Source organism: Cryptomeria japonica, chromosome 5 (genome assembly GCF_030272615.1).
Source record: "Cryptomeria japonica chromosome 5, Sugi_1.0, whole genome shotgun sequence".
NCBI classification, from domain to species: Eukaryota; Viridiplantae; Streptophyta; class Pinopsida; order Cupressales; family Cupressaceae; genus Cryptomeria; species Cryptomeria japonica.
In genome coordinates, this window is record NC_081409.1 from 885,290,281 (window position 1) to 885,318,092 (window position 27,812).

The 27,812-nt window shown below is 35.6% G+C and overlaps 1 protein-coding gene across 5 annotated transcripts in view; it reads right to left on the reverse strand.

Moving 5' to 3' along the window:
• The window catches only part of LOC131028011 (uncharacterized), a 202,597-nt gene that overhangs the window by 100,391 nt on the left and 74,394 nt on the right, over positions 1 to 27,812 (reverse strand). For all 5 annotated transcript variants that reach the window (XM_057958126.2, XM_057958125.2, XM_057958124.2 and 2 more), the window contains 5 exons: positions 26,945 to 26,996; positions 4,935 to 5,020; positions 3,570 to 4,813; positions 3,208 to 3,470; positions 2,584 to 2,830 (listed from right to left, as the gene is read on the reverse strand). In XM_057958126.2, the coding sequence (XP_057814109.1) occupies positions 2,584 to 2,830; positions 3,208 to 3,470; positions 3,570 to 4,813; positions 4,935 to 5,020; positions 26,945 to 26,996 (1,892 nt within the window). The remainder of the gene's footprint in view (positions 1 to 2,583; positions 2,831 to 3,207; positions 3,471 to 3,569; positions 4,814 to 4,934; positions 5,021 to 26,944; positions 26,997 to 27,812) is intronic.

The following is a 27,812-nucleotide window of genomic DNA, read 5'->3' on the forward strand; positions in this document are numbered from 1 at the left end:
ATACAATCTGGAGAATACTTGGTGATTTCATCCAAAGGTCACAACTATGGTCATTGGAGAAAGATCTACATTTAAATTTTGTAGAGTTTCTTAAATATCTGATTGGTAAATGTCGATTTGGAAGGTGATTTGGAGGGTTTTGTTGTTCTCTATTGCTGGTTGTACTTCCTCATGTTAGCTGCACCATTTCAAGAGCTTGGATGCCAGGGTTTTATCGCAAAAGATTGATCTTTGAGGGTTTAAATCAGCATTCTTGGTGTTTATTATTTTCTACTAATCAGCTCAACACCCAACTGTACCATTTTGGAGTCATTTGGTGAAGTAACTAGGGTTTTTGGACATTGTATTTGCTGGTCATTGCTGTAGCAGAACTTTATTTCACCAAATCAGCAATGGGTATGTTGGAATTAGATATGTAATATCATTTTATGATCTGGATTGCTCTTACATTTGATAGATTTTGTAAAATCAGAGAGATTAATTCTGGAATTTTCAGCTACTCGTATTTCTAAATTTCTTTAATTTTCTGAGTTGTTCATTTATTATAAAGTATTTTATTATCTGCACTTTATTTGGCAACTCAAATCCATTGTGAAAACACTCAAAACTCAAAAACAAACAAAAAGAAAACAAAGGCAAAACAGGGCTACCTATTACACAATTTGGGAATTGTTTATCAGAGATTCATACAGAACTATTAGTGCTCAACAAGAGCCTTTTTCACAAGCCAAGTAAGGGTGGAAATATCCACCACTTTACAAGACATAGGCACACAGAAGTAAGGAGATAGTATCAGGAACAGCGTCATACTCGTCACATATTCATAAAGATTCTAATCAGGGGAAGCAACCAGGTCGAAGACCTTTAAATCTGCTACATAAAGGCAGATATATACTTAATTATATTGCATGATTTAAGAGTCATAAAATCAGGAACAGCAAACCACCATATAGGCAGATGTGTAATCAGATTGATGTATGAAGATTAGGACATTATTCTGGAATAGCAATCAGATCTTAAAGAGGATCAAATTTATTCTCTTGTGCACATAAATCAGACTATATATCAGAATTCAAGATAGTCATAATCTTCCTCATTATCTAAAGAGTAAAGACCTTATTGTTCATACTTGGGTTGTTCATTATTTAAATATATTATTATCTTAGTAGGTGTATTTCAAGCATTTCTATAAGGGACATTACATTTATATAGTCTCATCTAGGTAGTTTGACAACTTAAATGTCAAACCATCAAGTGTAATATTAATAAAATTTATTATATAGTTAACAAAGATGATACATTTGAGGTTGTCTCATGAGAGTGGAGAAGTCCTGTTATTAATGTGAGTGGCGTACTTGATAAAATGACTTCCATTTTCACAAATGCCCAATACAATGATTATATTATAAAAGCTATGCCACAAGTGAATTCAAACCTATAAAAGACTAAAGTACTTTCTGATACTTAGGCAGTCACTTCTAAAATTATCATGCCTTTTGGTCAAAAATGCCAATACAACAAGAAATCATTTATCCATGTTAAAACAAGCATGTGCTATGCACATTAACTGCAGCTATACATGATTATTATTACCATACTTTCAAAAATCGCAGAGTACTCACACAACTCACAAGTTTTTGCAAGAATCAAGTTATTACCCTAGGTGCTTGCTGCAGGCTCGGCATAAAAAAGGGGCCAAAATATTCATATTTTGGGTCTCTGGTGCCCTCAGAATGTCTGGAATAGGTTTTTCACCATGAGGAACATCAGAGTATTTGGCACCTGCATGGACAATTAATCATCCCATCTGAGCAAAGGTGGATGTCTACATTTTCAGGATTCTTCTGTCAGATTTTTGAGTGGACAAGTCACTGCAATGTCAATTTTGCTGGTTCAGGTCAATCTCATCCAATGGGCATTTTATGATGTACAATTTAGTGGATGTCAAGCTGGAAGATGAGTGGAAATCTCAAGACAAAGATAGAAGTGGAGAGTGTGTTGAAGACAATGTTGGTGTGCATTGAGCCAGACAAAGTTGTCAAATTTGAGTACCTTAAGAGAATTAAAGGAATTTTTTTAATTTGCTCCAGCTAGGTTTATGTTTTTAAAGGAATTTTTTTAATTTGCTCCAACTAGGTTTATGTTTTTAAAGAATTTTTTTTCTTATTTGCCAAGTTTTGCCAAGTCAATAATTCCAAGTCCAATTTGGGCTGCTGAGTTTTGCTGACTTGTGAGTTTTTGAACTATAATTACTGAAACCAAAAAAACAGCATACTTTATTGAAAAAATAATAAGCCTTTTATCGGCAGTTACAAGGCGGTTGTCCAAATTGGGACTAACCATTAAACTCACTCTAAAAATAGAAACTACTAGTTCCATCACGAAGTCTCTAAAAATATAACAACCAACTAAAGAACTCTAAAATTATAACTAACTCTAAAAATATGACTGAATGACCATTAATAAACACACAGCTAAAAATAATAATTACTACAACATGAAACATAAAAACTAACACTGGCCATATTCGTCAAAAGTAACTCCCAAGTTCCCAACTAGATCTTGATGACTGCCAAAACTTACTTCTGAGCAAACTGAATTGCATTGCCACCAACACCAGTGAAGCAATCAATAATTGTATCAGTCCCACAGCGTGCTGCATGATGTTTCGCAATAACTTCGGGGGTAACTGAAAACCAACCTTCCTCATCAAGTTGAATACCTTCATCAAATCTTGAAAAAAGCTGATACCTTTGACACCAATATTTAATAATTGTAGTACTCATTTCTTCCACTCTCCCAGGCAAGAGGAGTTTCTTGGAGGGTTCTCCTGCAATTCAAGAAAAAACAATTTTTCCACTTGATTTGATAATAAACTCTCTTTTTTGTCCTGTTTATTTACAATTAGTGTCAAAATACATAATAAACAGTTAAAACAATTAAACTGCAATAGTTGTTGGTTAAAACTTGCAACCACTGAATTATGAGATATGATAAATCTAGGAAACTAAAATAATCACTGGAAAAAAGTTAAAAACGGAAAATGAAGAGGTTGAAAATTAAGAGAAAAATTTAAAAACCACTTTGAAAAGAAAACAACTAACACTGATAAATGTTGGGTGGCTGAATTATTGTTCCAGAAAACAAGCAGAATGCTGAGAAAAGAAAGAACAGAGTGCAAAGTCAGCAATGGGAAAAGTTACCAACCATCCTTATCAATAGATGACAGCCTTCTCAGCCTTGTTCTCTTCTTTTTCTTCTGCTCCTTTGGGGGATCACCATTCCCCGAACTAAAAGTTTCAGATATGGAAGTATCTTCATAGGTTGCTTCTGCTATAGCATCAATATAAGTGTCACTCTCATGAGCATGAACATGTGTAGCTTCATGTTGTAAACTGCATTTTCTCTCAATGTTACCCTCATCATCAAACCAAATATGAGTACCACATGCCTGGGGAAGGGCATGTAAGCTGTATTTCAAAAATCTTTTAACATTAGACACAACAGAAACAACTGAAAAAGATAAGCCGTTTCAATTCATACATGAAATTGTATCAAAGCAAACTTACCTCTCTATGGTATTTAAAGATGACAATAAATGAGTCGAAAAACCTAAGCCCTTGGATAAAAAGCAATCACTTGTTCGCTCTAGGCCTTGCACAGTAGCTTTTGTGCTTATTGTCTCTATATCTTTCTCAGGACTAGTGGTTGCTAGTGATATATCTGTTTGCTCCAGTACAATGTTGCCATATTGTCTGTTATCAGATGGGTTATGTGTAGGAAGCTTCTCTGTATTAAAGTTATCTTTTCCAATCAAACATTCGTATGCAATATTGTCCTTCATATAATGCACCTTACCTGCCTCAACTTTGACCTTATTTAATATATCATCTGCAAGCTCTTGATACACCTGACTATAGATTTGACAACCTAGTGTAGCCTCTATATTGTCTTCATTATCTTTTAAATCTGATTGTGAACATTCATCATAGCTTCCACTGCTTGCTTCACATATGGCCTGATTCCCTGCAACACAATTATCTGTTGTGTATGATATAGAAGGAATATCAGTTGAATGCTCCAATCCTGGAGGATCCCATGACGTTTCCAATGTTTCATAGTTATAATAGTAATACCTTTGGTAATAAGAATCCCAAACAGGTTCCCAATTACTCTTAGCACAGTGTTGTGCCTCTTCTGTAGGAACATTATTCTGAAGGGACGCCTTCTCAAGCTGGGAAACTTCCACCACATGAGGAGGACAAGAAACTCTAGAGACATCAATCTCAATATCTGAATTAGGGTCAACATTGTACAAACTAGTTATTTCCTGTACACAGCATGCAAGATGTAACTCAGATCGATCATCTAGACCTCCATTACACTTTTGTGCTTTCCTCGCTCCTATCTCTTCCTCACACATCATGTCAACTGAAATGTCAATTTCTGCTTTGTGATCACTCAGTGAAGAATTTTTGGCATTATACAAACTGTCAGTCTGCATAGATGTCATTACATTGTTGTTTGAAATGATACTTCCATTAAACAAGGTGCTACCATTTTGACAAGATGATGAACATGTTCCATTTGTTCCATTAACTAGAATTTGATTTGAAATATCTTCATCCTTTCCATATAGTTCTACCGATGCAAAATGGGAGTTTAGATGAACAGCTGCTTCATTATTAACCTCATCATTAGAAACCTCTGCCTCCACAAGAGGCAAGTCCCTCTCTTCTGTCACTTGAGCTAGCTTGCTTTCTCCTTTCTTTACTGATTTCTTATTCTTCCTTTTAATGCTTGTATGCTTTTCCTGTTATTACAGAATGAATGTGCTCAAATATATAGAATGATTTTGCAAGCAATGTTTAACATACAAATGCAAAGCAAGGCAATTAAATAAATCTGACAGGAAGATAAGCACAGCAATATACTTTGGAGCTTGTGCAGAAAGAGCTTGGAAGGCCCAATGCAACCATCTCATTTATTAGATCCATGCCACCTAGAAGATCTGTATGTTCTGCATTATTAATTCAAAAAAATGACATATCAGAGATCAATGACAAGTTATATACTACAGATTTCTTTTTAAATGAACCTGTACTGAGAACTGTGCATCAGAAATATTTTCAGCCAAAGGATTCATACAGCTCTATAATTTGAAATATACTTTGGATAAAAAACTATTATAATGCAGAAAGAAAGAAGTTTGTTATATAGAGAGTGTCATATTAAACCTTAGACTCCTGTATAGTTTATTTCATTATTTGTAAAAAAAAAAAATCACAAATGCATTCAAGCCTGATATATGTTGATAAAAGCAACCTATTTATTCTCTAAAATCGCAAATCAACTCTCCGTTCAATAAACTTCTAATGCAATTTTAGGGGGCACGGAGACCATGTACCCAAATTTGAGGATGCCAGCTAGCAGTGCATATATATACAAAACATGGAATCAAGACAAAATATATTTCTTTTTTGCTCTTTAAAACCAGAGTGGAACTCAAAAGGCATCAAGCATTACAGGCTTTTGAGGGCAGAGCCCCTAGAGGGGTCAAGAAGCAGCACCCCTCCCACATTCCCTATCGCAATACAGAGTTTTCAAGGAGCAGAACCCCCACAACAAAGCCCAAGTTAAGGCCTTCAAGACCACATGAACCTTCATGGCATTATTAGTTCTTGGTCATGCCATCCGAGCTAACTAATGCAGCTGCCACATTGGAGTAATGCATGAACCAAGTATTTATTTTACAATTGAGAATATTTGAGCTAGTTTTTTTTATGACATTTTGATTTACAGTAAGACATGGGAGGATCTCACTTGAGGCACATAGATGAGGCACTTGACATACTAGAGCAGCAATCATTCTATGCCAAAGCTTTCCAAACATGAATTTGGTTTGACAGAGATATCATATTTGAGGCATATGATTAGTGCCCAAGGGGTTAGAATGGATGAGGAGAAGATCAAGGCAATCAAGGATGGGCCTAGACCTAGGACTTTGTCACATTTGAAAGGGTTTATGGGACTTTCGAGCTACTTTACCTGGGGATGCGTCCCCGGTATTTTTTTCAGGCGTCCCCATCCCAAGGACAGGGGACTCCTAGGGGACGTCCCATAAATTCTGCATATAGGCAGTGAATTTTGACAATGAATTCTATAAGCAATTTGAATTTGACTCTCAATTTAACACGAATTTGACTCTCAATTTAACACAAATTTGACATAAGAGCTCTGTTGGTTCTTATATATTAAGGTTCTATAATGTATATGTGCATATTTTATCCATGTTTTCATATGAATATTTTAAATTTCCCTATATATTTTAATTTTCACTATTTTTATATAGCCGTCCCCTTTGCCGTCCACTAGCTGTCCCCAAAATTGACAAAAAAAAATCACAGTCCCAGAAATGCATACCCCCATCCCCTGCCGTCCCCATCCCGGAAACTCGGGGTAACATAGCTTTAGCGCTATTACAAAGGTTTTGTCGAAGGATTTTCACAGCTTGCAAACCCATTAACAGATCTAACAAAGAAGGGGGACTTCTCTTCATTCCAGCACAATGAGCTTTTGACAAACTCAAGGAGATCATGAGTGTCTTATTTTGGCTATTACATATTTTTCACTTCCTTTTGTTTCAGAGTGCGATGCTTGAAGAGAGGTGATTAGAGCTGTTTTAATTCAAAATAGACACCCTATAGCATTTGAGAGAAGGAAGCTCAAGGAGATGGAGGAAAATTCTCTATCTATAACAAAGAAATGTTAGCCATCATGCATGCATTAGCTAAATTCAGGAAATACGTGGTTTGATGAAATCTTGTAGTAAAAACAGATCATAATAATTTTAAGTTCTTACTCAATCAGAATGCTTGTATAATAGCTGAGTGTGCCAAGAATACATTTAATATTGACATTTTGGATGGCAAGCTACAAGGTGATCGATGAGCTCATTCTTAACGAGAACTGAGTGTATCTAGTTTCAGAATCAAGAATGAAGGATAAAATTTTGAGGGCAGGCCATGAAACACCAATAGCTGGTCATCCAGTGTACTACAATATATGAACAGGTAAGAGAGTGTTTTTCATGGAAACGGCTCAAAGGTGATGTGTTAAAACATGTTTAGGGGTGTTTGGTTTGTCAACAAAGCAAAACGAAACATGTATTTCCAATTGATTTGTTGCAGCTACTAACCATTCCAAATCAAAAATGGACGAGCATCTCCATGGATTTCATCACAAGACTCCAAAGCGCACAAGATAAGGATTGCATCTTGAGGATATAGATAAACTCACTAAATATGCTCATTTTAATGTCATACCTTTAGAGTAAAACGCTAGGAACATTATGAGTGACAGAGACAGCAAATTTACTATGTTACCCCAAGTTTCCGAGACGGGGATGACAAGGGACAACAGGATGAGTTTCCGGAACAGCAATTTCTTTTGCCAATTTTGGGGATGGTGGGCGGACGGCAATTTTTTGCCAATTTTGGGGACGGTAGGGAGACGGCTATATAAAATATTGGGAAAATTTTAAATACATAGGGAAATTTTAAATGTTCATATGAAAAATAAATAATGCATGTATATATACATTATATTCATATACATGGATTATAGAACCTTAACATACTACATTTGTGTTCAGAATTCATTGTCAATACTCAATATGCATTATGTTGGCATTACAATAAGTTTGTTGATATGATGATATTGAGAAGGTTGTTGGAGATTGTTGATATAATTGATAAAGGATGATTACTGTCTTAATAATATTATTTTGTCATTGATGTCAAGCAATTGATTTTCTAATTCAGTATGATGTTGCCATATCTTAAAAAGTATGTTTTGATGAGTATAAAGATGTCGGTAAGTGACACAGAAAGAATGTGAAAATGAAGGGGAGTAATAAGTTATTCAATAGGCAACTATTACCGAGTTAGACAGTAATGAGATTATGTTATTTTGATTGTTTTGATATCCTATATATGTGTATTCGAAGACTGAATATGAAGGAGAAAAGATTTCATGCATCAGAATGAGTAAAGGTTTGATACTGTTCTATTTTACCGAGCAAGGAGCTAGTCGGTAAACACCAAGGTTATCAGTGTCAGTTAAAGTAGAAAGAATGTCTACCGAGTAAAGTTCGGTATTTACCGAGTATCAACCGAGCAATAACAGAATGCATTGGATGAATAAATACATTATTAAATGAAGGATGCCAATGAGCTGCAGATTTATAGAAGATTGGAATGTCATGCAAGAAGTTTGTTAAGGATCAACGGCAATGAAAATTCAAGAGTTGGATCTACAGCACAGATTGAACGGTCATAACCGAGCACAAGTACCAAGGAAGGTATACAAGTTCCAAGGCAAGATAAAACGTTTTTCAGTTCGAAGGATTCAATGAACCTAGTCAAGTTTGAAGATCTGATGGCTAAGATTAATCATGGGAAATGTGATTAAGGAGATTAAGCGGTTTGGAATTGCTTATAAATAAGGAAAAGTTGATGAACAAAGTATGCAGGCAAATAGAAGAGCAGTGATACTGCAGAGGTGATTACCGAGTACAGAAGATTGGAGATCTGATTGAAAAACAGATTGAGAAGCCCAACAAGGAGGAAGATAAGTCTTATGACAAGATTATTTTGAGCACATAGAGTCTGCTTTAACATTTCAGATGTAAAGTTGCAGATATATTTTATTACTATTATTTATTTTTGTAAGTGACAGGAAATCTCTTAATCGAGTGGACCTAACAGTCTTATTTGTAAATCCTCTAGCAAGGTTGTTAATGTTTGTAGCTTAAGTCGAATGATCATTTAGAATACATATAATATATGTTGATTAATAATAATATATTATTATGTTATATTATTATATTATTATTAATCATATAAAATTTAATGTTCAATATTAATCTATTATATTATTCTAAATTAATAATTGATTGATGAAACATTATAATATTGATTAAATTATTATAATTAAAGGAGAGACATGTCCGTTCAAGGACATGCCTCTCCAAAGGAATATATATAGTATAATGTTATTCAATTTGAGAACACATAGAATTCCAAGAATGCAAGTATCAGATTGAATCAGATATATACATTAAAATACATCCAATAAAACCTAGGAAAATCAACATGGTATTAGAGCTCAGGCCTGTGAAGTTTAAATTGGAGGTTGGAGAGGGTTGGAGAATTCAGTTTTTTTTTAAGAATTTTCAGTCTGAAATATGCCATTGCACAGCCCTTGGTTGGCCTCAAAATGAGGACTATAATATATGGATGGAAAGATCTGTGTTTCTAGTTTTCAAATATGTTTATCTCATTAAATTTGATTCAGTTTTGTGCAAGATATGACAACTTTGGTGCAGGTCACTTGAAACCCTACCTAAGGTTAGCAGTTTTAGGAAAAATGTCATAAATTCTGTTTTAACCGTTGGATCTGGCTATAACTTGGAGGAAATGTTTGTAATTAGATTTTCTAACATCTCAACGAAGAGATTGGATAAATTTGGTAAATTGTAAAAGTTATTAACGACTGTGTGTGGCAGATCATAATGAAAGTGTTGATCAAAATTATGAAAATGTTCTACATCATTCAAAGGGAATTATGATGAGAGATGATTCATGCGTGATATTTCTTATATGGGCTCACCTTATGAAAGGAAATGTTTTAAACTTAAGATAAGTATTCCATGTTTTATTAAGGCACATGAATTATTGAGTTTGTAATTTATGCTATAATATTGGCTAGTAAAATCTTGTATGCTTCTATCATTGGTATTTTTGTTCGAGATAATTTAGTTTATGAGCTATTTGTAATCTCTCTCTAACATACCTTCAGGACAAAAGCACAATAAAATTGAATTAGAGGGAGTCTAATATTTCATCAAAAGTAACCTTAGACAAGGAGGTTAGATGGTTGATATCAGATTCAGAGGGAGTCTAATATTTCATCAAAAGTAACCTTAGACAAGGAAGTCAGATGGTTGATATCAGATTCAGAGGGAGTCTAATATTTCATCAGAAGTAATCTTAGACAAGGAGGTCAGATGGTTGATATCAGATTCAAAGGGAGTCTAACATTTCATCAGAAGCAACCTTAGACAAGGAGGTCAGATGGTTGATATCAGATTCAAAGGGAGTCTAATATTTCATCAGAAGTAACCTTAGACAAGGAGGTCAGATGGTTGATATCAGATTCAGAGGGAATCTAATATTTCATCAGAAGTAACCTTAGACAAGGAGGTCAGATGGTTGATATCAGATTCAGAGGGAGTCTAACATTTCATCAGAAGCAACCTTAGACAAGGAGGTCAGAAGGTTGATATCAAAGGGAGCCACACCATCATGAAAATATGCTTAATGCATTCTTCTCTGTGAGAGATAAGTTTGAGGAGCAAGCCCTTGTTAATACACTCTTCTCTGTGAGGGAGAAGTTTGAGGTGAAGGCCCCTGTTCCACCCTTTGGGAGTAGTCATGGTGAACGTCATGATGAGATGAAAACATCGCATTGAGCAACTCTGTGATGGGCACTTGTGTTCATACTTCATATGCATTCTCATACATGGGAGTAGCCATGATGGATATCATCATGTTGAGTACCATGATGAATCGTGTTCCACTCTCTAGGAGTAGCCATGGTGGATGTTATTTCATGACCATATTATTAACAAGGATTCATCCCTAGCTAAGAGGGAGTGTTGATGTTGTAGTGGTCACCCTTGTGAAGAGACAAATGGTGCCATTGAGGGCCGACCCCTTGTGAAAGGGCGCCTCCCTCATATATATAGAAGATACAAACTCATTCTCTGATCCATTCAATTTATGTGAAGAGCAGTTTATATATAAGTTAGAGCAGATCGATCCTCTGAAGAAAACCAATTAGATTTGCTCTTGTGAAATTTGCTTCAAGGAGTGAAGCAACATATATTGGGCCCGTATCTTGCATTATTGCTAGACATATTTGATATATAAAGACATTTTATGCTGGGTGCTTCTCCCTTGAGTAGGGGAGTTTTCCCTTGGAGATCAAACTACAGATATTCTGACCAAAAACCTCTTTCAGAGTGAAGGTTGATCACTTCAGAAAAGGTTTAGGTATGATAGAAAGGTAATTTGTTTTGCAATTTGTATTTGCATGTTTAATGTGTAAACTTCTTTGTCATGACAGGACATTTTTGGATTTTATCCCCTGGGTTCATATCTAAGAGGTGACGATCTCTCCAGATAATGAACACTTGTATGGAGACATTATAAGGTGACGATCTTATAATGTCCAAACCAGTTATCATGGTGGATGTCTGGTGAACCATGGATGAAGCCATGATTGTGTTGTGGTAAAACATTCATATGAAATGTTAATGCACATACCACAACTTGGATAAGATGAGAATTTAAATCTTTCTCATATGATTATCCTTAAGTATTGCGTGTTTAGGCAATACTGATATCACATGCTTAGGTGATATCCTGTCATCACAAGATTGACGTGATGGACATTTGTATCATGTGTCTAGGTGATACTTCATATCATGTATTTAGGTGATATAACATTTGTATAAAATGTTAGTGCACTTATCACAACTAGGATAAGGTGAGAAATTAAGCTTTCTCATATGATTATCCTTAAGTATTGCGTGTAGGCAATACTGATATCACATGCTTAGGTGATATCCTATCAATCGCAAGATTGATGTGATGAACTTCAAGATCACGTGTTTAGGTGATACTACATACCAAATGATTAGATGGTATGATTCTCATGAATGACTAAAATGATCACTATCTACTAAATTATGATGCTTGAATATATTGTCTACATTCATCTTACCTAGCTAAGAGGGAGTGTTAATTATGTTTTGTGTATCTATGGTGAGGGCCATAAGTGTTGACATGGGAGATCACTACACATTTTGTCTGATCATCCTCCCTAGCTAAGAGGGAGTGTTAATGTTTGTAGCTTGAGTCGAATGATCATTTAGAATACATATAATATATGTTGATTAATAATAATATATTATTATGTTATATTATTATATTATTATTAATCATATAAAATTTAATATTCAATATTAATCTATTATATTATTCTAAATTAATAATTGATTGATGAAACATTATAATATTGATTAAATTATTATAATTAAAGGAGAGACATGTCTGTTCAAGGACATGCCTCTCCAAAGGAATATATATAGTATAATGTTATTCAATTTGAGAACACGTAGAATTCCAAGAATGCAAGTATCAGATTGAATCAGATATATACATTAAAATACATCCAATAAAACCTGGGAAAATCAACAAAGGTAACATTTTGAATGAGTGTTTGAAATCCTTTGACAAGGTCACTTCTAACAAAGTGCAAGATTCTGATAGATTTGAGGGAAATCCCTTGACCGGGTCACATCTAGCAATGTGTTATGTAATCTTTAACAAGATTGGCTTTTAACCGAGCATACTCTAGAAGAGTATATTTTCTTAGTGGGTCCGAAATCCCACAATGGTTTTTCCCTATTTGGGTTTCCACGTTAAATCTGGTGTTAAATGTGTTTTGTTGTTTCAAGTTTATCAGTTTATGAGTTTGAATGATTTACACTCATAGTTGCATATCAAGTAAGTTCTACCAAGGTTGAATCTGATGAATATTTTGTATTGTGAGTTCATTGTCAATACTCAATATGCATTCATAATTCAGAATTCATTGTCAATACTCAATAATTGAAAATTCATCATCAATATGCCAAAACTTGTTTGCATGTAGTTCATTGTTCCTTTCTGGTTCGCGGATATTTTGATAGTATTCCATTACTATTATGAGCTACAACAGCTTCTATATGTACTACCAAGTTTTGGGTGTTTGCGAAATTCATTACCAAGCTTTTATTCACATTTCTGAGTGCTTTTGGCTATGATTCAGACCTTTTTACCTTTCTTATCAGTGAAAAGTCCAATATTGCAGACCTGCAATCACTTTTTTACGCACTACCAAGTTCTCAGTGTTTGTGAAATTTATTACCAGGTTGCTGCCCATTATTTCTAAGTGTTTTTGGAAGTGATTCAGACATTTTTACCCATCATATTAGTGAAAATCTACTTTTACAAACATATAATAAAATTTAAAAATGGTTTTTTAGAGGATTTGAGCCTTTTTTTTAAATATGATGGGAAAAGGGGGACAGTTGGGGGGACTCCCCTTTGAGAATCACTGTTGTCCCCAAGTTTGTAGGACGTTTCCCTGAATTTTTGCAATCTTGGGGACGGTGGTGGGGGACGTACCCTGACCGTCCCCAAAACGTCCTCGAGACAGGGACAAGGGATTTAGGCTCAAGGGCACGTCCTCGGGTAACATAGCAAATTTATCAACTTGTTTTTGTAAGAGCTCTTTCAATCGAGAAGCACTAAATTGACTCAAAGCACTAGCTATCACACTCAAACATATTGGAAAACACAATTGTCAACAAATAGATATAAGGGTATCTAAAGAACAAAGTTATAGGGTAGAAAACAGTTGGGGTTAAGTGTCTCCATCTTAGGGAGTACTGCTATAATTCTACTTATCAAATGTAAATAGGTATAATTCCTTTTAAGGCACTCTCTAGTTATGATGAAATTTAATATATGGATTTGATTCTTTCGAATAGTAGAGTCCCTAGAGCTAGAGATTTGATTCAACAAAGCTTTATTATTCTGAATGCATTCAAAGAGAACTTGCAACAATCCCAAAACCAATAAAAAATGTATGCTGATCACCACCAATTAAAATGTGTATTTAAGGTGGGAGACATAGTTTTCTTGAGGCTACAACCCTAAAGATAATCTTCCCTCCAAAAAAGTAGTGGAGAGAAGCTTAAGCCACACTTTTATAGGATAGCTAAGGTCGCCTCAGTTGGAACTTCCAAAAACAAAAAAATCACAATGTTTTTCATGTGTCATGTTTGAAGAAGGCCCTTGGACAACAAGTCACAGCTTCATCAGAGTTGCCACCACTTGATGATGAAGGAAATTTGATTTTGGAGCCTGAGGCTATCATTGAAATGAGGCAAAAGTGTTGGAAATCTGAGTTATGTTGTCATTGATGTCAAACTTGTTGTTCTGGATGAAATTTGGTCCGGATATTACCTTGTATTGTTGCAGGTTTCTCTGTCTGGTGTTGTTGTTGAGTTTGATGCAGATTTCTCTGTCTAGTGTTGCTATTGAATATGTGTTCATGAAGTATCTCTGGAAAGTTATAGTTGTGGCAAATTCATTATGCAGGAGAGAATACTTAATGCTCCAATGATATAATACTTTGCATTCCAACAGATGGTGAAGGGTATGTTTTGTGGTTCTGAATATAATGTTTGTTCTTTGTGGATGTTGCATCATTTGGTTTTTTTGGTTCGCAGATTGTAGAAGTTTGTTGTTGTTGTTCTCGGATAACAAGGGCGTTTGTTGAACTAGTCTGGAAAGTACTTGGTGGCTTCCGAAAATGTGGAATCTTGTGTTGCAGATTGGTGGACATGTTTATTTGGTTTGTGTAGTATTTCCGTTCAACTCTCTGGTGGTGTTTCTACTCCGTAAGTGACTTATGTTGGTTTGTGCTTGGTATGTTCAATTGTGTTATGTTTTCCAATGTGCCCGATTGGATTATCTTGAATGGATCATACTTTTTGGTTTGGATATGCATTGGAGGTTGAGTTAAAATATTATTATGGGTCTCACCATGGTGTGTGGAGATCTGAGTTAGGTAATTTGCATTGGAAAATGTTTTGGCTGACTGGTTACCGAGTTTTATTGCTTATCTACATGTTACGTTTGGTGTCGACTTTGGAGGATGTGTTAGTGTGTGCGATACGTTGGATTCGACTTAGAAGGATGTGTTCTAAAGGATTTGGGTCCCCTCTTTCTCCTGGAGTGGACCGCGTTGGTATTTTTCATCTGAGTGGCTTATTTTATGCAATATTGTATACTCTATTTGTGGCCAACTCTCAACTAAGTTTTTGATGATCTAACTTGTATTTAAGGAGTGCGGATGTATGAGCTGTGAAATAGGAGTGTGAATTGATGTGTAGTGAATGTGAATGATGTGCAAGAAGATTTGATATTGCGGATGTGTGAAAGTCAGTTTGTGGAGAGCTTTGATGGTGATATATTCAATGGGAAAGTGTTCTAAGACAGCGGTAGAGGTCAAATATGTTTGCCATGATATTGGTTACTTGACACAAAGGTTCAAGGACAATTTCATGATCAAGAGATTCTTCTCATATCAATTATGTTATTCTTTTTGTTGCCAGAAGACAGTGGGTCTCTTGACAACTCTTTGTATCTTGCCCTGAAGCAGTGAGCTTCAGTTGTACAAGTCTATGTATTTTGCCCTAAGGTAGTGCGCCTTAGTCTTGCAAGTCCATCAGGTGCATGATGCTCCTTAGTAGTGAGCCTAAAACATTGTAATCAATTTTATTTATATTGTGAGTATGATTCTCACCATGGTTTTTCCATGTTGGGTTTTCCATGTAAATCTAGTGTTCATGTGTTGATGATTGATGGTTTTTTTCGTATTGTTGTAGAATGGTTAAACATTGCTTAAAATTTGATAGATCAGTATTTTGAGATCCAAACTGATTCACCCTCCCCCCCTATCAATCATGTTATCGGTTCAACAATCGGTATCAGAGAAAGGTTCCTCTTAGAAGAGCTTAACTGCTTAAGGTAGATCTGAAATGGTGCAGGAACTCAATTTTAAAGCAACGAGGTTTGATGGCACGATTTTTTCTTATTGGAAGGAGAGGATGGAATCTTATTTAGAAACTTTATTGAGTAGAATCTGGGGAATTCTCAAATCTAGCTATATGCCTTTACCAAATGGACCTCAGACTCCAAATGAAGTTAAGAATCATGAGAATAATGCAAAGGCTAACATAAGAATGTTATTGGAACTAAATGGGTTTTTAGGAATAAATTGAATGAGGATGGTGAAGTTATAAGGAATAAAGCTAGATATGCTCGGTTAACCAAAGTCCATGTGTTATTTTTCTCAATCTGGTCTAATTCTTCTTCTATGTCTTTCAACCAATATTCATCTTTACATGCCTCAATTACTGATACCGGTTCAACTTGTAAAATTAAACATACCTCATTAGTTGCCAGTCTTCTTCTTGTCATCACTCCATTGTTCTTATCCCCAATGATCTGATCTTCTGAATGATTCAATCTCACATACCTAGGAGTCTTCTGATTCTCTGTTACTCTCCCCGGTTCTTCAGTTACTGTAGAAGTTTTTGATACTGTCGTAGTAACTGGTTCAACACTATTCCGATAAAGGTGCTACCGGTTCAAATATAATCATTTCCACTACTGGTTCCTTCTCATAAATTTTGATTTGACCTCTATTCATCTCATCCACTTTGACATTAGCACTCTCCACAATTCTGTGCAATCTCTTGTTATAACATCTATATGCCTTGCTTTCATTAGAATAACCAAGAAATATGCCTTCATCACATCTAGGATCAAATTTGCCAATGATATCATCTCTCTTGATATAACATTTACTACCAAAGATTCTGAAATACTTAACTGTAGGTGTATTGCCAAACCATAATTCATAAGGTGTCTTACCAGTGATGCAATATTTGCCATAGTTACTGGATTAAAAGAAGCCAAAGAAGTCTAGAACAAGTCAAGCATATGAAGGAGATCCTAAGACAAAGCAAGCTAGGTTAACGAATCTAAAACAGAAACATGAATGTCTAAAGATGGCCGATGATGAAGGTGTTGAAGGTTACATACACAGGGTAAATGAGATCATGAATGCTATCAGAGGTGTTGGTGGAAAGATAGAAGAAGGTGATGTTGTGAGAAAGATTTTGCTAACTCTGCCTAAACCCTACAAGCCTAAGAAGTGTGCTATTGAAGAATGCCATGATTTAGATAGGTATACAATTGATCAACTCCTTGGATCACTATCTGCCTATAAAATATCACAATTTTTCTTTTGTTTTTCTACTAGTCGACATGTGTTTTGGACCTCATCCTACAATAATGGCCCACTCAACTCATGCAGACTTGGGGTCTTGACCAATTGTTCCTAATAAGGACTACAACCAACATTCAGCAAAATATTAGTATCAAAATCTTGCACATGCTAACTTTGCCTCATGTTGGAATTCTTTATTCATTAGGTGCCTTCCAATGAAGGTTGCAAACCAAGAGTGTTACAAGGAACAATAAAGATGGACCTATGGCTGCCCACATTTCCTAATACCTATATTCGTGGTCCAATAGAAGAGCCCCCCATATCTCCCTATGACACTATAGCACTCAAATCTAGGATTGGTTTTGCCATTGCCTCCGTCAGTGATGAAAAAATCGTTCAAAAATCGCCTAAATTGCGATTTATCGGGAGTCAAAAATGCAGATGATTTAATCGTCATTTAAATCGCGAGCGTTTTTTTTCCAAAAAATCGTGACTATCAAATGCAAAATATTGCGACTAAATTGTAAAAAATCGCCATTTCTATTTGTTGCCTGTCATTTTTCCGTTCTTGAACAAAAGTTTCTGCGATTTTATTGGCTCATAACTGTTAAAAATCATCGTGGGCCGCATGGGGAATGAGCGTGAATTTATGGGGATGCAACTCGCGTGTTAGGGTTTTAATATATGTTTGATGAGATGAAAATTGTGACCCGCCCATGTGTGCATAATTAGGTTTCACGAAATTCAATGCTACCAAAGTGGTCGGGCAAGTGATAACTTCACATTCAGTGCGTTTTGATGTGAGGTGTTAGCTTCTAAGTATGCACAATAAATAAATTAATAATTTACTCTTGGCTTTTAGTATTTCAAAAGTATATAATTTCAGGTGTTAGGAATAAGATTTAATTAAAATATATTTTGGAAAATGGATAATTATTATAATTTTTATTATTCAAAAATTATATCACGTTTCAAGTATAAATTTAACTATAATATATTTTGGGAAATGGGAAATTATTATATATTTTGTCTATCTATATTATTAGGAGTGTTGTGTTAAAAAATATTTAAGTTGATTCTTAGGGTTAGTTCAGTCGATCTCAATGGTCGCTCTAGATAGTCTAAGTTGTGGGGATGAGGGTCCGTTGCATATTGCTCGGGAGGTTATACAGGAGATTTGCTCAATAAAGATGTAAGCTTTGGTTGCTCGATTAAACTCCCGATCCGCCGATTGAAATTAGAAATATATTTGTCATTAATGCAAATTTCCTATGCAATAATATATATATATATATAAACACACACACACACATATATATAAACACATTTAAACTCATTGTTACTAGATTAAATCTTGGCAATACTGGTTCAAGATACACTACAAATGTTATAGCTGGTTGGAATGTAACGTTGCTAATATTTTAAGAAATTATATATTTTCAAATATTCGATAATTTTGCCAATTTATTGCTGATTTTTTCTCGATTTTTTTGCCGATTCCTGATTTTTTTTTAAATTTTCGGCCAAAAGATTTATTGCTGATTAAGATTTTTACATCTTTGGCCTCTATTGTTCTATTTATTTTTGCTTTCCTTTGATCACATGCTGCAAGGAGTTCTTTTGCCTCTCTATCAACCTTTGGACTATCTTTTGTACATGGCATAACACCTCAACAAGGGATCTATGGAAGGCGATATTTGAGTTGATTTATGCCACTGTTCATAGGTTAATTACAATGGATACAACTAACCTATCCTCACCCTGCACCTAGTGTCCCATGTTTTTAGCAAGGATCCATTGGTTTGCCACCAATAATTCTACTTGCAGAAGGACATATTCTTTTAGAAAAATACAAATGAAACCTAGCAAAAAAAAGAAAAAATCAAAAATTAATAACAAGGTCATCCATTTAAATTTTGAACCTTTTTTCATAATGAATTTTCATAAAGAGAGAACTACAACAATCACAATTGAAAATAGAAACAAAACATTTAAAAATTTTAATGTTTGGCAAAGAGTGGTCATCATCTACTCCTTGTAAATTGTGCCATTGAGGCTATGTTAATTTTCATTGGTCCCTTTCTGTTGGCGTGTTTGTCATTGATGTCAAGTACAGATTTTTCGTTTTATGTTTCAGATTTGTAAAGTTGTTGAAACTCTACTTTTGTGTTGGGTCTGGTACATGATCCTGAAAAAACACAGTAACAATTGTCAATATAGCCCAGATTTATACAAATGTTGCAAAATATAGCCCAGATTTATACAGATGTTGCAAAGTGATACATATAAAATAGAAGAAAACATATAAATAAATTATTGTACCATTGAATCTGCTTATATGCATACAGAATGAATGATAGTTGAGATGCTTCATCGCTCTGTACAGCAGGCAGATCTGCATTTCTGATGGCCTCAATTTGTTTCTCATCGGTTGTGTTGAAGGCATGGAGACAATGGCATTTGTTGCTCTCACAATGTTACAAAAATATTTATTTTGTGAGATAGTTTCTGTTGGTTATGGTACGGTTAGATGAACTGATCATTAACATTTCTTTTCATTCATAAATTGGAAGTATTAGTTATTAGTTATTAGTTAAGGGTTGGTTAAAAGTACTTTCAACTATCTCTCAACCATGTGAAACTACCTCTCAACCGAACATCTGAAGGAGGAATCTATTTAATAACAAGTCATTGACATTCAATAGTTGTGTAAAGAGTATGCTCGTGCAATGTGAAATTTGAATATAAAACTTGCTGTTTGCTAAAGATTAGTGTGTGATAAGTGTGTACAAGCTAATGTGAAATCTGGAAATGAGTATGAGGTTCAATGTTTCTCAAGCAAGATAAGTAGAACCATATTCACCTGTTGCTTGTATTGAAGATCTCTGCTATACAAATGAAGGGCTGTTGACAATACGTGTGAAAAAGAAAGTTCAAATGAGGTAACATTAATCATGCTTTGTTCAGACAGTCAGGTATAACTGTGATCTTTGTTTTGTGATTGGTATTTTCATAACATCATATTTGAGGCAAAGAGAGGTAACAACTAGTTGAGAAAGAAAATAACATATATATGTTGTGTGTTATGTTTTTGGAGCAATAAAGAGTTGATTCTGAAATACGTTAGAGGGCAGAGGTATTTTCAGTAATGGAGAAATATTTCTGAACATTAACTGCTGTGTTTTGTCACTGAAAATAACAACGGTGAAAAGCATTCATTGTGCCATTCATAGTAGAAATGCTAAAGGAAAAGATCACTACTTTCCTTGGTGATATTACACTGAATCATAGATCTGAAAATTAATAGAAGTATTTGAAATTGTTTGGATACAGCTTTCACATATTGAAAATCAGTGTTGACAATGATATGCTTTCATGGTTGTTCTGAGGTTGTTTTAACAGGTTCACTAAAGTTTGGTGCTAAACACAGAAGTTGTGAAGAACTTGTTTGCAGGTTGTTACAATTGGATCAACTACCACTGCTGAAAAGTGATACTGTCTTGTTTTACCTGCATTTTATCAATGTTTGTAAAGGTTGTTATTTTGGTTGAATTCAAACATATTGAAAACATCCTTGGAGTTGGTGCCTAAGGACACGGAGTTGGTGCTCTAAGTTTCTTGAAATGGTGCTCAAGTCATTGTATCATGTACTTGGATTGTTGGTTCTCTCATAAGAACTTTGATTGAGTTAGTGCTCTTAGGAAAGGGGTTTGGTGACTCCTTAGGGTTGGTGCCCTTAAACATTGTAATTGAAGTTTTGACTGTGAGGCTAGATTAGGACCGTAGATCCTAGCAGCATTTCTCACCATGGTTTTCCCATCTTGGATTTCCACCCAATCTTGTGCTTTGTTCCTGGTGTGGTTGCATTACTTTCTGCTTCAGTTGCTGTTATTTTCTGATTGCAGTTTGAAGATTATTAATTGGATAAGAAGTTTAAGTTTTATTTACTACTAATTCAACCCCTCGCCTTCCCCCAGCCCCCCTCTCAGCAGTAAACCTGTGTTCTACACTTTCCTCATAAGGATGTGAATTTAAGGAATTGTAATTTTCACATTGGATGGCATTAAATGTATGAGGTGGTACTTATAACTACCTCACCCTAGGGTTTCATTGAACTCTCTTGGCCATTGATTTATATTAAAATAATATTGTAATATTAATATAATGGTTATCTTAGTCATTTAGTTAGTATTTAAAAACTTCCGTTTATGTCTTTCCTCTTTAGATAATTTTAAGAAGTTTCCTTTGTCTTTCATGTTTCTATTCTCGATCATTTCCATTATGGAAAGATCGTCTTGTAATTTTCTATGTAAGGAGTATTCCTCTCCTTAATTAATTACAACATTTAATTATCATTTCATGGTATCAAGGCAGGGAAATATTTTTTTCACGAATTTTTAATCAAATTTGTGGTTTCATTACCTAGAATTTATTTCCAGAAATTTTTTGACATGATTTTTTATGAGAAATCATGGTTTTCTCATACCAAGGATTTCGGACTTGGCTTTTTAAAAAAAATCATGATGGTTTTTTCTGATTTTTCCAAAAAAAATCAAGTTAGATTTTCATTTTTTGCACATTTTTTCAAACAAAATTCATGGGTTCTTTCTCTAATGGAGGTTTTTTCTGATTTTTTTTTCACAAAAAATTATTAAGGGTGTGACTAACAGTACATCTATGAGGCATTTCCTAAGCTGAGCCAGTTTTCTATTTTATAGGAAGGGCTCCTATTTTTAAGGGAGTGACTAACAATACACCGGAGATCACCAGCAGCCTATGGAGCATAGCAAAAGACCCTATGAGCATTTTCAATTATTTGAGAATTGTATCCTATTTTTTAGCGAGGTTCCTTCTTTTTACGAACAGACTAGTAGTTTACTTGTTGACCTTCCGAAGGTCAAGGAGATTGACAGGGAGCTAGAGGAGCGATATCAGGTGATTAGAGACATTTCCCTATTTTTGGGGAGAATCCCTATTTTTTAGGAGGAGTGGTAGTTGGCCTGCTTCATTCAGACATCACCCTAAGACCAGTTGCAGCATCAGCTTTCAGTTGGAGAGGTCGGGTGATGAATAAAACTTGGAATATTAAAGTAATAACTTTAATATTTCAATTAAATAAAATAATGTTCTTTAATAAAGTCACTTTATAGTATAATAATAAAGTGATCAAATAAAAGGGCCACCTAAGGGGACATGTAACTGTTGTCATTTTATGACACCCTTGGTCCATCAGTGAGAACCAATCAGAGATCTGTTCCATGGACCAGTGTGGCCCCGGTTGATCAAGGAGAGAAGAATCATGAAGTGTGAAGTGTTGCCTTGTCTAGAGGAAGTTCCTCCCTGAGCCTTTTCTTCTTCCCCGAAACCCCGAGGTTTCGAGGTTCTTTTCTCTTTCCCTCTCTTTCCCCTTCTCCGGAACTCCGGAACCTCTAGGTTCCGAAGTTCTTTTCCCTTGTCTCTTTCCTTCTTCCTTTTCCGGAACTCCGAAACCTCGAGGTTCCGAAGTTCTTTGCCTTAGCCGCTCTCTTTCCTACTCTGAAACTCCAAGTTCCGAAGTTCTTCTCCCTTCCCCTTCCCTTCTTCGGAACTCCGAAACCCCGGGGTTCCGGAGTTCCGAAGTTCCTTCTTTTCTTCTCCCCTTTCCCGGAACTCCCGAACCCTGAGGTTCCGAAGTTCCCTCCTAGCCCTTCTTCCTTCTTTTCTTCGAGACTCCGGAACCCCGAGGTTCCGAAGTCCTCTTCCTCGCTTCCCTTTCTTCTCTCCGGAACTCCGAAACCCCGAGGTTTCGAAGTTCCTTCCTCTTTTGCCTTCTCTCTCTAGTTCCTCCGGAACACCGGAACCCCGAGGTTCCGAAGTTCCTTTTCTTCTCTTCCTCACTCTATCTCGGAACTCTGAAACCTCGAGGTTCCGAATTTCCTTGCTTCTTCCCTTGTCTTCCCACTTTGGGAGTCCGAACTTCCAAAGTCTCCAAACTTCCTTCCGACTGGCGACACTCCAAGATGGCGTGATCAACGCTCAAGGCTTTTAATGCTCCGACAGTTTTGGTGACTTGTGCACTTTCTTTTGTGGAGCCACAAGGGTGCATTAAATGTTTTTGGCAGGATTTCCATCAAGGAGGTACGGGGCCATGCTTGGTGACTTATGTCATGTCTGACTTTGGAAGGTTAGTCAATCCACCTTCTCAGGATTGCTCTTTGTGGGAATGGCTAGGTTGCTTGCATGTACAAGTCAAGTGCATGCACTTCCCTGCACTTCCACACTGACATGCAGGGGTCATGATCACTCTTGTGACCATTTTTCTATATAAGGTTGTTAAGCCTCATTGTAAAGGGTTCTCTCCCTACTGGCTTGAGCTTTCTTATGCTCTTCTCTTCTCTTAAAGACTTGTAATTATATTTGCATTTCTGCAACTGTAAGATTGGCTTTTGGCCTTATGATTAATTGAAAATCACCATTCTTGCCTCCTTCTAACCTATGTATGTTGTGTATGCTTTCTTACCTTCATTATAGGTGTATGTCTTGTGGCTTTTCTCTCCATATATGTTGTGTTAATTTGTTTTCTGAGCGTGACTTGTGGGAATCCTTCTCCACTCTTGACACTTAGCAAATTCTAACCTCCATGCATGCATTTGGGTCACTTATGCAATTGAAGTTGTGCATCTCTTGGGTTTTTTAGTTGGTTCCTTGTGCCATTTCGGTAGGGAGAGAAACAATCTCTTCTTGGTGCATCACCTCCTTTTATTTCAAGCAATTCTCTCTTCCTTTTACCTCTGCAATTTGTTAAGATAGGCCTAGGAGTAAGTTTTGAAGTGTTGAGTTGGTTCAACACCTACACCTAGAGTGAGAAGGAAGTCGGCCTTCTCCGGAGATTCAACCCCCTTGCGCAAGGTCCCACACTTCGGGGTTGTCTCTATGTTTCACAAGGTTGCTGAATTGATAGCTCAGCAAGGGTGCGAGCTTTTGTCATAACAGTAACCTAGGGACATAAAGGTTGTTTTTAAAAACAACTTAATGAATAAAAGAAGCATAAATAAGAAGCCATGAAGAGGTACGCCATGATGGAGGCAAAAAAATTTATAAGTAAAATAAAAATGTTTATTAAAATAAAATCATGTGAAACCCTAAAGGTGCGTGGCTTTTGGAAACGAAAAAAAATAGACTTTGGAGGCTTTCTTGATTCATTCATGATATTGGAAATTGTTAAGTTTTGGCTTCTTGGAAGAGACAAGTGTTTGCAGCCATTGTTTCAGACTTGCTGAGAACGAAAACTCTCAGGCAGATTATTGCTTGTAGGTTTGAAAGATCACCCAAGAGCAATCACACAGGTTTTCTACATTCAGAGGTTTGCAAGGAGGTTATTAATTTCAGAATTGAAGGGAAATCAGAAGGAATTGCAAGTTCTTCAGAGCAGGTTGGAAGGAAACAATTGCAGATCGAGGGAGATTGGGAGGTTCACAAGACAGCCGTACCATCTACAGAAACAGCTGTACCATTTCAGGCCCTAAACAGAGTTGGACATGCTGATTCAGCCTCAGAATCAGACCCAGAATCAGGCTGTACCAATTTGCTTTCAGTTTTAGCCAGGGCTGTGCTTAAATCAGATGTTGAAAGTCCATTTTTACAGTCATAAATCATCATCAGCTTGGGTGTTTGATTGTTGAAGTTGCCTGGCAAACCCTAGGCAGGAATTGGTATGTAGAATGATCTTTTGAAAGCATAAATAAAATATCAGTTTGAAAGCAATTCATTTTCATAGCCTTTAATTCCTGTTTTCAGATTGTATATCATTTGTATGTCAAAAACTATCAAAAGCAAGAAAAATAAAAAATAAACAAGGAAAAACAAATTCAAACAGCAAAAACACAGAGAACTCACTCAGCAAAGTGTAATCCGGAGGTGGTTCATTACAATGGATTGGTTTCCGCCTCAGTAATTATAACAACTAAAGAAAATGCAAGGAAGCTAAATGGATTGCTCCAAAACAAGGAAGATTTAAACTCAACTTTGACGGTGCAGTGAAAGGAACTCCTATAAAAATCATAGAAGGGCAGGAATTGGATGCTTTGTTAGGGATTCTGAAGGTAATAAAGTCAATGCACTAGCAAAAAACATGGTTTGTGCAACAAATAATGAGGCAGAGTTGGAAGCCTTTTTCGGGGGACTGAGGCTTTGCAAGGAAAAAGGAATTATGGATTTAGATGTTGAAGGGATTCACAATTCAATATAAAAGTAGTATGTAAAGATCAGATTAATAGCTGGAAGTTAATATCTTGGGTGAATCGGATTAAGGAGTATTTAAAACTTTTTAAGAATATAAGGACAACCCATGTTTTTAGGGAATCAAATAACACGGCAGATTATTTGGCCAATGTAGGAGTGAGTTTGAAGAATGGGGAATGTTTTATTGATGAAGAATATAAGTGGTCGGAGTTAAATAAAATAATTGCTGTGGAGAATAAATCTCGGGTTGGAGTTGGGTAAAGGTCAAATGGCTTTCACGAAAGTGCCAAGGAAGGAATGCAGCCTTATAAGGATAGGTGTCGAGTGTTGAGTACATTTAGCAGATTTTGGCAAAGATTATTATGCAGTTTGTTCACAATTAGATTGGTTGTAGATTTTATTCTAAAGGAAGGATATGACTGCAAAAAGAAAGAGCTTTTCAGGATTTTTAGGAAAGAGGGAACTGGCGAGAAGTATGGAATGAAGGCAGTTTTAGAAGGAAATTCTAGTGCAGCCAATTTGGATGTCATTCCTAACTGTCAAGTGTCCAAGTGATCAAGTGGCTGTTCGATTAATTCAGTCATTCCGGATATTCTGGATGTGATATTTCATTGGCTTAATTTAAAACATTTGGTTTTACATTGAATAAAATTGGAGAAAATCTGTGACAGCTGACAGAACGAATTCTCAAGAACCCTGAGACTGTCTCGATGGGATTATTCATTGAGTGGATTTTTTGACTCTCAGATCAGGAATATATTTAAATTGACCTTCATAAACACAGTGATTGTCAAGTTCGGCTGTAGCGATGGCTTCTTATTTTGGTATAGATTACAGGTGTGCAGTAGAACTGAGGGAATCAGCAATGGTAAAAATAGTTGGATAAGTGTGGAGAGAGGGCCATGTTAATGATGATGAGGTATTTGAGAAGTTTTTTACTCCTCTAGCCCAAGGAAATACTCTTTGGCCATGCATGATTGTTGGAACAGGCATGTTAAAAAAATAAGGACAGTGGTGGATAGCATTCCAGTAGTTCCAGATATTGACTTGAATGCAGAGGGCAAAAAGACCAAAATGCAGAAAGCATGGACTTTGTTTAAGAATGGAGTGGTTAAGAAAAGTTCTTTGGAGGAGTTTGTGGCTTTCGTGAATGCAGATCCTGGTCTTCTGAATCTTGTTGAAATGTGGCATGCGGTGAAAATCGGTGCAGGAGTTATCCTTATGTATCACCAGAGTGTATAGATTTTGTTGGGAATTGGCTTATTTGGAATGGGATATATGTAATTGGTTCTACAAGATGGGTTTCTATGTATTAAGTTTCTATGTAGTAGGTCTATATGTTATGGAGCAGATAGATCTTGATATGTAATGGGGTATCTATGTAAAAAAGTTTACTATGATTATTAATACAAGGAGCTACCCCCTATGGCAGCGCTTACCATAATTAAAAAGAAAAAAGAAAAAAAAAACCTAGGAAAGAAAACAATTGAACTCTAAACACAAACAAACAGCATAACTATAAAGCTATCAAACTTATTCACACACCAAAGTATTCTTATTACGACAAGCACAACTTAAGTGTTCATTATATTGTACTAAATAGCTAGTGCTAGGTTGGTTTTCATATATCTTTGTATTAGTTTGTGAACCATGTAACAACCATTCAATAACAAGAAAACATAAAGTTGTAAATGAAATTTAATTCATCAAGGGAAAGGAAAATATGACTAGGCATATTCAAGAGTACCTTCATAAAAAGGATCAACTTTAAAATGATTTCCCTCAGCATCGTCTTCCACCTACAAAGGCAAGACACAAGCACATGAGCAAACCAACAAATAAAGAACAGATCTTGTCCTTTTGAACTTAACATAGCAAAAGTCATATAACCATGCAATGCAAAACATCTTGACTATCTATAAATTAAGTCTCTCGGGGAAATGCAGTTAATAAAGTTCTTTGACCAAATGAAGAATAAAAACAAACATGGAGTTGAAGCTCTTGTGTAAAATGAAACTAAAAAATGTTTTAACATTAAATTAAGCAAAAGGGAGCATAGATGGAGAAAATACATTTTTTCTTGTGCCATCTCACGGTCTATAAGTACTGCATTTGTTAAGAAATCTTGCATCACCCACAAATATTTCTTGTTTTGTTTTCCTGGTTTAGGTTTGCTACACAAGATCGGCTTGCTCACACTTGTGTCTTTTGAAATTTTTCACTAGTAGGTGTTTATTACAAGCATTTTTGTTGTGAGCAAACATGTGCAACTCTTGCACTTTTGTGCAGTTTGTTCTTTTGTGCAAAACGCATTTACATTGAGTTATTCCATGCACTTTGCACAAGCTTTGGACAAGCATAACTTAGTTGGCATGCTACCACAAACGCTTTTTCAAGACCTCTACAATCTTCAATATTACTACACAAATTGGCAGATCATTCTGCGAGTCTTCACTCAATGATATAAATACAATTCTAAAGTTAACTAAATTAGAGGAAACAAAGTAGTGGGTAAAATAAAATAGGAGGTACTGAAACACTTAATAATTTGAATAAATGAAATACTAGAATTAACATCCAATTATTAACAAATTGTAATGATTATACAAATATAC